The 14,818-nt window shown below is 36.8% G+C and overlaps 1 protein-coding gene and 1 non-coding gene across 2 annotated transcripts; both read left to right on the forward strand.

Annotated features, from left to right (window-relative positions):
- Positions 1–1,925: 1,925 nt before the first annotated feature.
- On the forward strand, positions 1,926–2,032 carry LOC113719520 (small nucleolar RNA R71). Its single transcript, XR_003454909.1, has one exon. It is a non-coding gene; the product is annotated as a small nucleolar RNA R71 (small nucleolar RNA).
- Positions 2,033–11,910: 9,878 nt separating this feature from the next.
- Positions 11,911–14,530, forward strand: LOC140016884 (uncharacterized). Its single transcript, XM_072070979.1, has 2 exons — positions 11,911–12,033; positions 13,454–14,530. Exons 1-2 carry the CDS (start codon positions 11,911–11,913, stop codon positions 14,528–14,530), a joined length of 1,200 nt encoding a protein of 399 aa, XP_071927080.1.
- The last annotated feature ends 288 nt before the right edge of the window (positions 14,531–14,818 follow it).

Raw genomic sequence — 14,818 nt, forward strand, 5'->3', positions numbered from 1 at the left:
CCTCATCTAGTGCAGTATTGACAATCACCGGCAATGTCTCCTTTTCTCAAAAAATGCATATTTGAGATGTTTAGGGAGCGATTTAAGCTCAAGCAGTGGAGTTTGCTCACACGATGGTGGAGGTAGCCCTTTACTCAACCCTAACTCCTCATACGCATTTCTCCTTTTGTAAGGAACCTGTACCTGCAAAATTCAGTAATTTCTTCAGCTTGTTCCTCTTGTAAGCTTACACCATTAAGACAAAGTTCAAAAGAATCATCATCAAGATTAACTTGACTCATCTCTAATGCCAATTCATCACATATGTTAACAGAGTAAACATGGTCAGTAAAAGAGAGATATTTCTCTACTTTACTCAAATCAAACTCTACTTCCTCTTCACCAATTTGGAATTTGAACTTACCACGTTTAACATCTATTATTGTACCTGCAGTGGCCAGAAATGGTCTACTAAGTATAATAGGTACATTGATATTTTCCTCCATATCTAAAACAACAAAATCAACAGGAATAATGAATTTCTGTATTTTAATAAGCACATTCTCCAATATACCCATTAGATGTCTAATAGACCTGTCAGCCAATTGCAAGGAAATGTTAGTACGTTTTAACTCTTTCAATCCCAATTGCCTAGCCACAATTAAAAGGATCAATGAAACACTCGCACCAAGGTCGCATAGTACTTTAGAGAATTCTACATTACCAATAATACAAGGAACTGTGAAACTTCCCGAATCTTTCAACTTTGGTGGCAATTTATTTTGTATGATGGCACTACATTCTTCCGTTAATGCAATTGTCTCACTATCTACTAACCTCCTTTTCTTAGTCATTATCTTCTTGAGAAATTTTGCATATGAAGGAATCTGCAAAATAGCATCAACAAAAGGAATGTTAATATGTAATTATTTGAAAATGTTGACAAACTTCTCAAATTCTTTGTCATTTCTCGAAGGTATCAATCTTTGTGGAAATGACACCGGTGGAGGAATTGGTATTGTCTCATCAATTTGTGGCTCGCTTTCTTCCACCTTGTCTTTCCCTTCAATTGACTTGTTATCATCTCCTAACTCACTCAACTATTTGTTTTCCCTTCTTTCATGTTTTATCACATTTTCAACTACAGGTGGCTCACCCACTTCCTTACCACTTTGGAGGGTTATGGCCTTCACATACTCTCTCGGATTCACCTCAGTCTTGCTAGGTAAATCTCCTTGGTTGCGATTGTTAACTGCATTAGTTATTTGCCCTAATTGGACCTCAACATTCCTGTATATATTGGTGAGTTGGTCCATCCTTCTCTTAATTCTTTCAAACTGTTGAGTAGTGGCACTAACTAGCTTTTCAATATTATCATTTGTTACATTTGCTAACTTCTCAATTGCCAATTCCCAAACTGATTTAGATTCCAAAAGTGATTGCTTCGGTTGAAAACCCGGCGGATTAACTGGTCTTTATTGGTTCTCTTGATCCTTCCATCCAAAATTCGGGTGATTACACCATCCTGGATTGTAGGTATTGGAATATGGATTATTTTGAGGTGGACGGTTGTAATTGTTGAGATATTGAATCTGTTCGCTGCTAGAGCACATAGAATCATCATGGTCTCCTCCACAGTTAATACAACAAGCAACAACTACTCCTTGATTAGAACTAGAACTAACTTGCCTTTTAAGCATCTTAACCACATTATCCATCTTTGCACTTAACATATTCAAGGTATCTATTTCAAGCATACCTGCTGTTCTCCTTGTATTACCTCGTTCGTTGACCCATTGGTAGTTATTAGCAGCCATTTTTTTAATCAATTGTTGAGGTTCCTCGGCTGACTTTCCCATCAATGCTCCTCCCGCTGCCGCATCTACATGCGTCTTTTTGGATAAGTGAGACCATTGTAAAATGTTTGCACTATCAACCAATCTGGTAAACCATGATGAGGATATCTTCGTTGTAATTCCCGATAGCGCTCCCAAGTTTCGTACAATGTCTCTCCTTCCTGTTGAGAGAAACTAGTTATATCCATTCTGAGTTTAGCAGTTTTTCCAGGTGAAAAGAATTTATTAAGAAAATCCTTAGCTAATTCAATCCAAGTAGTAAAAGTGTTTGAAGGATGAGATTGTAGCCAAACCTTGGCCTTGTCCCTTAGCGAAATGGAAATAATCGAAATTTAATTGCATCATCACTAACACCATTAAACTTAATTGTATCACAGATTTCAAAAAATATTGACAAATGAGAATTTGGATCTTCGGTAGCATTACTTCCATATTGAGATTGTTGCACCATTTGAATCAGTGATGGTTTAATCTCAAAATTATTAGCATTTACCGTTGGCCTTGCGATGCTAGTTTGAGATTCCTATGTCCCCGGAAAAGCAAAATCTCGTAGAGCTTGCCTATTTAGTTCATCTTCCGCTATTTCTTCCTCAAACGGTAGCTCTATCAAAATTTCCTCTATCGGCTGTCAAACCTTTTGTTCCTCTTGCTGTGGTGTATCCCTCCTTTGTCTATGAAATATCTTCTCAATTTTTGGACCGAAAGGTACAACTTCTCGAGATATCCGGTGCATACACTACAACAGAAATAAGAAAGATTATGCAACTTTTTTATTTGCCAAAACTGATAAAATATAAGATTAACTATAAATAGCTCAACTATCAAAATTAAAGCTATCTAAATTAATAGAAATTATTAGGCCCTAATATTGCCGCTCCCCGGCAACGGCGCCAAAAACTTGAGGAAATTTTTTTTTATATCAATGCAAGTTTAAATCCGATTTTATACCCGTTGACTGCAAGTATACAGGCCGAAATCGTAATGTAGGATATGTATCGAGTCGATCCCACGAGGAGCAATTTAAACAAGTACTAGGCCCTTATTTTCTCTATTATTTAGACTTATAAATGAATTTGAGTAGAGAAATTATAATGCTATTGTCTATAACTCTGGTTTAACAAATGCTAAATGCAAATAGGTAAATTTCACTCAAGAATGAATCGAGGGATGTAGATTCCACTTATGGCGTAAACAATACAAATGAATAGATTTACCTCTTGTTATTATTCTTGTTTAACTAAGGATTCGTTTCCAATATTGCCAAGTTTCATTCTCATGATAAAATGGCCTAGAGTAGTATAGTTTTCCCTATTTTCATGGTGAAATACTACTACTACTCTATTTTCTTTCATGAAATGCTAAGTAATCCACTTAAATGTATCTCTACTTTCATGAACATCTAACTTAAGCTCTACTCATGTGTTTCCATTGTTACTACCAATTCTCATTGAAAAATAACAACTATAAACATGCTATTGGTGATTAATCAATAACAAGTAATTACAACTGCACAAATAGACAAGTTAATACAAGATATAACAAATATAAATCACATTCAATTCATGTCATTTTGCCATAAGTTTCATCTACTCCCTAGATAAAAAAGTTTAGCTACTCATGAATGATATAACAATCAAACTCACAAGTTTATTAATGCAAAACATCATAAAGTACAAGTACAAGAAAGATAAAGAAAACCTTAGCCAATTAATGGTGAAACCCTCAAATTTCTGCTATGTCTTGTACAAGATGATTACAAGTAAAGTCTCCAAGTGCTTCTTCAAGAACTTCTAGATAGAGAGAAAGTGTTACAAGCTGAAAAACTAGCTACGTATGGTCCTCTCATCTTTTTCCTTGGTTCTCTGCATAAAAGGTGGTAGAAAGGCACCTTTTTTTCCCCTTCATGATTCCAACAACTCAGATTTTGCAAAGAAAGTCAAAAGAAATGTTCTTTTCTTTTGACTTGTCAATAACTCATTTTGTCTTCCATTATATTGTAGGAACATGTGCCACCGAATTCTCTCACTCAAGATAGCTGGAAAGTTGTGTGAAAAGTGAGAAAAACAGCTGTGCCACTTACAGAAGAGAGAGGCAGATCCGAGCCTTGGATTCGAGGGATGAAGAACAATCCGAGCTCGGATCGTCTAACCTCGGATCCATCGCTCTAGAAGTACAGACGAGGGCTCGAATCGCCCTTTGTTCACACAGATCCGAGCTCGGATCCGTGTTGGTCAATTTCCAGTTTTTCACTTCTTTCTTTTTTCTTCATTTTTGCTCCTAGTTTCTTTTGTACTTTATCCTCTGGACGATCCTTACATTTCCTTCATCTCGTGCATGAATTTCATATATCAATATCCTTCACAATTTCACAAAATTAACACATTAATCCACTCATTTATTAAGTTTTGAACACTTAAACAATATTTAAGCAATTATCACCAAAAGAGTTCAAATATGGCTTTAATCTTCTCAAAACATACCAAAAGTTCATGCCAAACTTATACAAAATATACGTTAAATATTCTCTTATCAGCCGTGACTTGATCTGTTCAATTCACAATGTCAATATTTATAGGGTTTTTTTCATGCCATTGATGCCGCTTTTCCTTCTGTGACATTGTCTTATATGGAAACAAATTAATTCACTTATTTATCCTCAATCTAACGCATTAATGGTTGGAAAGCAAATTTAAAACTTACCAAATCAAGCCTCTGAACAATTGTTCAATTAACTTCCACGTGTCAAAGATTTGCATTAAATTTTTTTCCTAATCTAGTTTCTAAACAGTTTTACAATCAGTATCCATGCATGTGGGAGAAATTCAATTAAATATTTTTTTCTCAAATTGAACTGCTTAATTTTCAAAATCTAAATATTACTTGTCAGTATAGATCTACCTTTTATATTTGTTCATGATCCACTTTATCACCAAATCAAAAAGTCGACCATTTTTATTTATGAATGCCACTCATAATAAGTTACAAGATTAATGATAGTTGTGCTTAACATTGTTAAATTCATGTACAGATAAAGCATAGTTGTACAAATTGTTAAACTCTTCCTTATAAAATGGAAGCTTTCAAATATAACTTTTAAATATTAGTATTCATCCATCATAAAAGTTTGAAAAAGTAAGTCTCACCTTAAATTTGGTTTCTCAGAATCATATCATTATCAAATCCTAGTCCGCTACTTCATATGGTATTTGTATACAATGTTTTTGTACATTTTAAAAATAAATTCTGTACACACCAAAAAAAAAATTTCCCTTCTTACTCCTTCCTCAACACACCTCAATCTACCACCACCTTCACCGTTGGCCACCACTGATAGCCACCTCTACCAGCACTGGCACCAGCATCGACACCAATAGTATTGATTTGACAATTTTAACATGCTAAAATTTGACAAAATTGATAGTATTGATTTGACTCAGTTATGCATTATTGCATTTATTATTAAATGGTAATGACCTTTAAAAGCGACAAGTGCAGTAACACCAAAAATTCATTGAAGGATGAAACGTCTAAAATCATTTCCAGAAAGATCAAAAATTGGTGTTAACGAATGGAGGAACTTGAAGAAGATAACAAGAACACAAGTATAATTCTATCAAAGGAGGGATCATATTAATCACCTATTGCCAATAAGATGCTGCACTGGTGGTCACATGGCCACTTTTATAGCTACAAACGATTCCTTCCCAGTGGCAACAATCAACATCGTCAATATTGCAAGACGTGAGTCGACTCGATAGACATTTTACATCTTTTTTAAAGTCTATAAGAGCTTATTTTTTCACTTGCAAGGCAAGTTGCATCAATATTTATGATGGATAATAAAACGGCTGCAATGAGTAAGAACTCAGAGAAAGAGCTTGATCGACTCATGATCATGTGGTGTTTAACGACATACTACACTAACACTGTCCATTGCTCGATAGAGGCAGTAATACTCCTTCAAAGATTGAAGATATCAAAGTCAATATCTAAAGCACTATGCAGTTGTGCTTTATTACATTGACAACCACGGACGGGGCCGCCCCACTAAGTTTCAACATTTGCATTTTTGGGCTTCAGAAATTTGTAAAATTTTTGTAAGAAATTCCGATTACCCCATTGCCTTGCCTTTAATCTCTGCTCCTCTTCAAACATTTTTCGACATTGCATGTGGTAAATGGTTTACTGTTCATAACTTTGATTTATGCTGTCAAATGGAATTCTCTGAATAATTGAATTTTGCATCATTTTAGATTAATGACCGAATTTTATTTGTAAATGGCGTAGCAAGACTTGGGTTCTAGCTTTCATTTGTTAAACTATCTTAATAATACTCGATTGCAAAGTTTTACACTTTCATTTTCCAAAAACATGAAACATTTTTAGGAAAACTATTTAACTTTACTTCCAAATTAAACTCTGAAATGTAGTTAGTGTCAAAGTTTGACATATCGGTCGATATGACAAAAAAAATAGAAAAAAAAAAGATATACATATTTTGATCAATACCAAAACTTTCATTGGGCTGGATTCCTAGTGTGACAGAAGGAAAGGAAAAAAAGTAAGAAGGTAGAGGAATATATTTGTAGCACTTCCTTTTGCACATCTAAGAGAAAAAGCTCATCTCACCAGTGAGATGTTTTTGTCTCCTGAATTAGGGCTGTAAATGAATCGAGCTGCTCACGAGTAACTCAAGTCAAATTTAACTCGAGTTTGATATTGATCAAACTCGTGTTGATCAAGTCGAATTCGAACTCATATATAAACTGGAACCTAATCTTATTTTTCTACTAACTACAATACCTCTTGAGTTTTTAGCTAAGAAATTATTTTTAATTGTAAACAACATGTTTAATATATGCTTAATCCAAGCTATTGCAAACAAATCAATAGTTGCAAGCGAAAGAAGACTTGACAAACTAATCTGTATCTCCTTATCAAACAGTGAAAATGTTTCCTTTGGAATATATTTGGATGGCCTTCTGCTTCAAATGAGAGCACTGGTATGGGATTTCCATCATGATCGAGTAGCACAAGCCATCAAGGTAGGAGTGCATATTCAATCAGACTATTTAGAAGAATAGTGCCATATTGAGCTGTTGTTGGTTCAACAGGAATGAGAATCCAGGGAAACAATCCGGATCAAGTGGACTCCTATCTTGCAGGTGGATTTGCTTATTTGTTTTGATATCTGATAGGTTGTCGAAACCTGTGCAATAATAAAAATAAATCTAGTTGCCAATCGAAGCAATCAAAACCCAATTCTAAGTATTGGAGTAGGGACTCTAGGTGTGCAATGGGTTACTTGATTCACCCTGTTTTCGAAGAGTTTGCTTGATTCGATATACCAGAATGGGATTGCTTATTCACAAATAACTATTGCTTTGTAAACAGGGCAAGTAAGGTCGTATCCTCAGGACTAGGAGAAAATTCGTTTCTTTTCAAGTTTGGGACACGGGGTATTTTTATCGGAATAAAAATAAGAACAATTAAGCAATACAACCAAAACAAACAATTAACTAGTACGAACGTAGACAGAAATTAAATCAATAATAGACAAACTCTAACCAAGGATACAACTACTCAAACACAGTCCATTCATCCGATCATCGATGCAAGGAAGGTTCACTTAATTTATTAATAGGTTAGTTATAGTCGCCGACGAGCTCTGACGACCAGCTTTTCCTTAGTTTATTGATAACCAAGGTACGACCATTAATTACTCCTAACCAGGAAACACTCCTAGGTACGACCGTAGGAGTTAATTCCCTAATTGCATTAAGAAATAGAAAAACGTAACCCCGGTCAACAACACGCTACGAGGGTTATTTAAATTAGATTGCATGTTTCCCTAGCGTGTATCAACGCTAGTTGCCACAAATATTAATCAACTAAACAATTACGGATTCAATTGATTAATTTGGTAGGAGATTAATAAGTCACATTGAATATCGAGCCCTTGACATCCAATTAACAAAATAATCCAATGAAAATTCAAATAGAAAATGTGCAAATATTAACAAATTAAGGAACGCATGAAAACTAATTCGATCTCACAGATATTCGGGACTGCGTCGTCGCGTTGATCCTTGACTAGATGAAAAGATTAGCCATGCCTCATAAGAAAATGTCCACGCAATTTAATTGATTTTGAAGGCATCATCTTTTCTATAATAATCAATAATAATAACAAAGCTATGTTCCAGTCATGAATAATGGAAAACAAAAAGAAAAATGAAGCCAAAGCCAGAACGAAGCTATTCCTAATCTAAACAAAAATATGACTCTCCTCAGTTCCTATCCAATAAGGAAAAGAAAACAAAAGGTAAGGCCCTCCTGAATGTTCCCCCTTTTTCGTTTCCTAATCCTAGTCAAAAACTCCAATACTAAAAAACTCCTAATACTAGCAAACTGCTAGTCAGTAAAAGGAAGGAAAAGGGGCCCGCTTGTAGCATTGAGCCAGATTTGTGGATCTTTTGGAAGCTTTCCATGTGTGGAGCAATTTTCTCAAGAAGATCCCCTTTTTTAGCATTCTTCTGCTCCACTTTCTGAAATTAAGTCCAAATACCAAATATAAGTATATGTTAACAATTAAAACAATATTTGGCAAGGACAAAAAGGAAAATTAATGATAAAACTACTAACAATTAACACCCTATCAATATCTTGTAAAACATAATGGAGAAACAAGCTACTTTAAAAGCTACTTAGAGGTCTCCATCTTATGCAAAAGTTCTTGGATATAGTTATATTAAAAAATTAAAGGTACTATATTTATAAGCTCAATCTACCATACAGACTATTCTTTTCTTTCTTTTTTCCATATACCCTCTAAACTGTTTACTGACTACCCAAAAATGTATTTTTGCCTCTTCTGGTGTCTCTTTGAAAGCATATTGCATCACCTTGCCCTTTAATGTCCGAAAAATATTTTCATACCTAGCAATGTAAATTACATTCCTGAATACGTGTTGTGGTTACATATGTGACTTTTGATTTCGATTAAAATCAACATTAAGCATGTTCTTGCTGAATTCTTAAAACTTTGATGTATTAGTGATCAAAGGTATTATTACCTCTCATGGGAATGGTGGTTTGCGTAGGCAGAGATGCTTTATTCGGTTTTTAATATTTGAATTTTCATGATAAAGTTATTGAGTGTGAAATTCTTTGGCTCCGATTAGAACTAGATCTGAATTTTGTGATTTAGGCATACAAGTTTCATAATTTTTGATGGACCACAAAACAATGATGCTTGAAACAACAAATTATGATGCATTAATTAATTATAAGCATGTAACATAATCATTATCTCACTATCTTAACTTTTTAAGTGGATAATTATCGATCATTTTACTGTGTTTATAATTTTGGGCATGCCTGGCACTTTTGTGTAAGCCGTACAACTAGTTATAAATCTAATACATAACTTTATTCAAACTATATTAGCATAAATTATTGCAATACTTCTAAACATCTGTTTCAAATGGTTTTAGTTAAAAAATTATGATTAAAATAACTAGTGAAGTATGAATATGACATGCCTTTATGAATTTTGAAAAGAATTGGATGGGGTTAAATCCAAACCTCCACAATCTAAATCCACACCCTTATAACCAAATTGACCAAAAACCCATAGCATTTATGGGGCTTTGTAGAAACTTTTTCAACGAAAAATTATCCTTTTTTTCTTTTTCTGAAAATAGATGGTGCTAGATTGGATTTAAAATTTACATCATTATGAATGGTTTTAAAATTTTTGATATTTTTTAATTCACTTTGATGGCATTCTTTTCCCTCTTATTTGGTGGAGAGAATGTTTTTAGTTTTTCTTGTGTCTTCCCTTCATTTTAGAATCTAATTTCCAATGGTAAGTGATTAATTATTATAATGTTCATCTACATGAATAATTTTTTCACACAATCTAAATAATTTTATATAATAAATAATTCTTTTAATATATATATTTTTAGTGTAAGCGGGAGGACTCGAATCTGAGACCTTTCGCTTACACTCCCTCCTCCCGTACCACCTAACCCATCTCTCCCCCCTATATAATAAATAATTCATTTCAAGTTCAATTGATAATCTATTGAGATACAAAAAGAAAAAAAGAAATAAAATATATGCTAGATTATCAATCTAATTTACATATAGTATATTTTGCTCAAAATTTAAAGAGATATTTAATTGAGTGTTTAATAATTAAGATAAGTGAAAGAATTTTGATACTTGCAACATTGGGAAGGGTAGAAAGAAACAAAATACAAGGAAGAATTGACAATTTATTAGAAACGAATATTGGCTTCAGCATCTCACTAGTACCTGTTGGAAGACCTTACGAGGAATTCAAGAATTACATCACGAATCAAACATGCCAAATACTTAAATCGGCATTCATCCTCTCCAACTGTGATTGGGTTAGTTTTGTTTTCGAACTCATTTCTGCTCAAGGAAACTGATTTGTGAAGAATGAGAAAGCTGATGGAGATTGCTCGCAATTAACCTCGGCATTCATCCTGTCTTTTTTTCTTTTCAAACTTTGATTGTTGGCAAAAAATTTGGGGTTTTATTTTTCTGCCAAACTTCAAGAACCATATGAACTTAAATCATGCGTACCACATGTTTGACATAATGCCTATAGAGTAAAGTAACCTGGAATATGGTTTGCTAGCCAAAGGTAAGGTCCATCCTGGTTCAAAAGAAAACGATCTCTTTTCTTTTCATAATAGAAGATAAGGTTTCGGTACTAAGGTTTTGAAGGAGCGTCTTGGGCAGGGGTACAACAGTCCATGGCTGCCCTCTGGCCACCTGATGGGGGCATCCTGCCCCTCCTACCTTTCAACGCAAATCCTTTTTAGAGTTGTTCACGAACAATTCACCGCAGCCAACGTTTTCCTTTGCGGCAGAGGAGGCTACACAAAAAGGGGAACTTGCGCTGATTTTCCCACAGGCAGCGGTGGAAGCTATGGCTAGTCCGTTTCATTTCTCATTGGTTGGGAAATTCTCCAGAGGAAGACCGAAGTTGGAGGAGGTGAGGAAGTTCATTACGTCGCTGGATTTGCGTGAGAACCCGTCGGTGGGCTTGTTGGACGCACGACATGTGTTGATTCAGTTGCACAATGAAGCTGACTTCCATCGTGTATGGTTTAGGAGGATATGGTATGTGTCTTCCTTTCCCATGAGAGTATTCAAATGGACCACGGACTTCCATGTTGACAGGAAATCGTCGATGGTTCCGCTGTGGCTCCAATTACCAAAACTTCCCATACATTTTTTCAATAAGGAGGTGATTTTCCAGATTGCTTCTATGGTGGGTAACCCTTTGTTGGTTGATGCGGCTACACTTGTGGTGTTACGGCCAAGTGTGGCACGGGTGTGTTTTGAGATGGATTTATTGCGGCTCACGCTGTTGTGGGTTTGGATTGGCAATGGAAATCACGCTGGTTTCTGGCAAGAGTTGGTAGTGGAGAACGCTCCTAGATACTGCTCACATTGTTTTCGCCAAGGTCACGATGTGGAGACTTGTCATGTGTTGAAGCCCGAGTTGCGGAGAGCCTCTGGTCATCATGCCAAGAATACTGGAACAAGACAACTCCGTTTGGTAGAGACGGTGAATACAGACATGCCTAATGGGCCTGCGGAGGGTAATGGGGAATTGCCATCAGTGTTGCTGCAAGAGGCGGCAGAGGTTGATGGAGCAAAGGGAGAAGTTATGGAGGCTGTGGCTGGCAACGATGATCATAGTCAATCAATAGGTGGTGCGTCTCACGAGCAGCGAGCAGGGATTGAGCAAGGGGACCAGGTGCAGCAGACCTCTGCTGCTACTCCAGTGAAGCAAGAAAGGATGATAGAGGCGGACTGTGGGACGGTGGCGGTCGAAGGTATTGAGGTGGTGCTGCGACATGAGGGAGGGGGGGAATGTATTGAGGCTGCAGAGAGTGGGCTGCCCGCGAGGGTGGTCGTGCGTTCTGCTGAGGGGCAAGTGGAAGACATACAGGACACTCAACGAAGGGTGGGTAACCTCTCCCCTAGGGGAGGAGATCGTGACTGAGAAGAGGTGTCACCACTGGAGATGGGGCATATAGACACGGGAGATGTTTCTGATACCCTGGCACAAGAGGAAGTGGTTCGTAAGGAGAGAATGGATGCAAGGTCGCTTGGTCTCTGGGCTGGCCTTCCGTCAGATAGAACCAATGTTTTGAAAACCGGACAGGACCGGCCGGTTCGACCGGTTGAACTGTGAACTGGCTATGGCACCGGTCCGGTTCAATGCCATAGTTGACTTTGTCAGAAAACCGGTCAAGAACCGGTCGAACCGTTAAAACCGCCATTGAACCGGATTGAACCGGTTTTCAACCTTTTTTTTTTTTTTTTTTGCAAAATGCAGCTATTAAGATTCGAATTCAAGACCTTTGTAATAGAAGACCAATATATTAACCGTTGCACCATCACATCTTATTAATTTGTTTTGATAACTTATTTATATAAAGCAAACACTCATATTTTTTTTCATTTTTTTTACAAAATCTCATTCTCTCATGGCCCTTTCTTTTTAATTTTGAACTCTCTCTCTCTCTCTCTCTCTCTCTCTCTCTCTCTTTCAATCTTCTTTTCTTTTGTCACTTCCTTTTCAATCAAACCTCTTTATTTTTAATTTATTGATATTTTCTTCCATCTTTTAATTTTATTTTTGTCCATTAAATTGAAAAAAGTTAAAAAATAATTATTTTTTTAACCCAAATTATTCAATGCCACAACCACTCACTTTTATCTCATTTTTTGTTTCTTATCAAGTTTACATTTCTATTTTCAATTTTCTTGACTTCCTTTGAAGTTCAAACTTCCTTTTTTAAATTGTAATTTCTAAATCCCAAAACGTAAATTAAAATTTAAGTTCACAATATCTAAATTCTCATAGACGTGAATTTTGTATAATTTCAAAATATTGTGATATTTTTGGGTTGAATTTAGATATAATTGAAATTGAGATGAAATTTATTTGTTTTAACTTATAATTTAAAAAATTTATTTTTAAAAACCCAAGTTATTAAAAAATAGTAAACTTTTCATCATATAAAGTATTAAATTAGTACATTACATGTCTTATTTTGTACATATATATTTATATAAATTATTTTTTTTAAAAAAATTCATTGAACCGAGGTTGAACCGGTCCGACCGGTTGAACCTCGACCCTTTCAATTCACCGGTTCAATTAACGGTCACATTTAAAACATTAGATAGAACACTACGATCCATGGTTAGTTCTTCAACAAATTCTTTTTCTGTCCTTTCTGATGATTAAGTTACTTTTTTGGAATATAAGAGGGGTAACTCGTGCTCCTAACTTAAGACGGTTAAGGAAACTTATTAAAGTGTATGATCTTCAATTGGTGATTGTTGTTGAACCTAAGTTGAGGGTGGAGTCGATCACTGATATTAGAATTAAATTGGGGATAGATTGTTGCATGTCCAATCATTGGGGTTCTATTTGGGTTTTCTACCGGTCGTTGTTTACGTGTCAGACTGCCGGGAAGACTCCCCAACATTTAACTATTAGAGCGCAATCTCATTTTTTTCAAGACTCCACTATTTTGTCTTGTATACATGCGAAGTGTACAGAACAGGAGAGGGAGGATTTGTGGAGTGCGCTTTTGAGGGATAAACCCGCCTTGAACCCGTGGTTTTTGGTGGGGGATTTCAATGCGGTCATAAAGACCGAGAAGAAGAGGGGCGGTTTGCCATTTAGACCGTCTGAGGGGTTAGACTTTTTGAATTTCATGGCAGTGGCTGGAGTTCGTGATGCGGGATTCTCTGGATCAAGGTATACCTGGTGTAATAATCGCTCGGGAATGGCGCGGATCTGGAAACGTTTGGATCGATTACTTCTGTGTGGGCGCTCTTTGGAGCTTCCGTTCCAAGTCATGGTGCAACATTTAGGCCGTGACCCGTCGGATCATGCTTCTCTGTTGCTGTCGGTGGCTACTAGGCTAGACAACAAACCTAGGCCGTTTCGTTTCTTAAACATCTGGACCAGTCATCCTGGTTTACTGGGGGTAATCAAGGATTGTTGGGCTCAGCCAGTCAATGGCTCTCCTTTGCAAGTATTGGCCTCGAGGTTGAGGAATGTTAAAAATACCCTTAAGCAATGGTCTAGGACGACATTCGGGGATATTTTTGAGGGAGCCTGTAGTGCAGAGTGCGTGGTAGCCGAGGCTGAGACGGAGTACGACCTGGATCAGACTGAGCAACGACGGAGCGAGTTACATCATGCTCGAGCTCGGTTGAGACGTGCGTTTGTAGTTGAGGAAGGTTTTTGGAAACAAAAGGCGCAGGTTAAGTGGCTTTTGGATGAAGATAGGAACACTAAATACTTCCACTCTTTGGTTACGGAAAAGAGGCGTAGGGCGGTGATTCATCGAGTTAGGGGTGCCGTTGGAGAGTGGATTGAAGAGGAGTCCCAGAGTGGGAAGGCAACGGTGGGATTCTTTCAGGAGGTGTTCACGGCAGAGGGAGGCCTACCCTCCCATACCGGTCTGGAGGTAATACCGAAATTGGTAACGGAACAGGACAACTCATGGTTGACAAATGTTCCATCTCTTACAGAAGTTAAGAACATAATCTTTGTTATGGATGGGGAGAGCGCAGCAGGCCCGGACGGGTTTACAGCAAAATTCTTTACCTTTGCTTAGGAGGTGGTGGCATCGGATATATACCGGGCGATCATCAGCTTTTTCTGCGGGGCTGAACTACCTAGGAGTATCACGGCTACTTCGATTGTGTTGTTGCCCAAAGTGGAGAATCCTCAAGATTTCACGCAGTTTCGACCGATTATTCTGTGCAACTTTACTAACAAAATCATCTCCAAGCTATTATCGACAAGGTTAGCGACGATATTACCCCGGATTATATCTCCACAGCAAAGCGGGTTTATCCAAGGGAGGCAGATTACAGATAATTTCTTGTCAACTCAGGAGATA

Source organism: Coffea arabica, chromosome 1e, assembly GCF_036785885.1.
Source record: "Coffea arabica cultivar ET-39 chromosome 1e, Coffea Arabica ET-39 HiFi, whole genome shotgun sequence".
Lineage (NCBI taxonomy): Eukaryota > Viridiplantae > Streptophyta > Magnoliopsida > Gentianales > Rubiaceae > Coffea > Coffea arabica.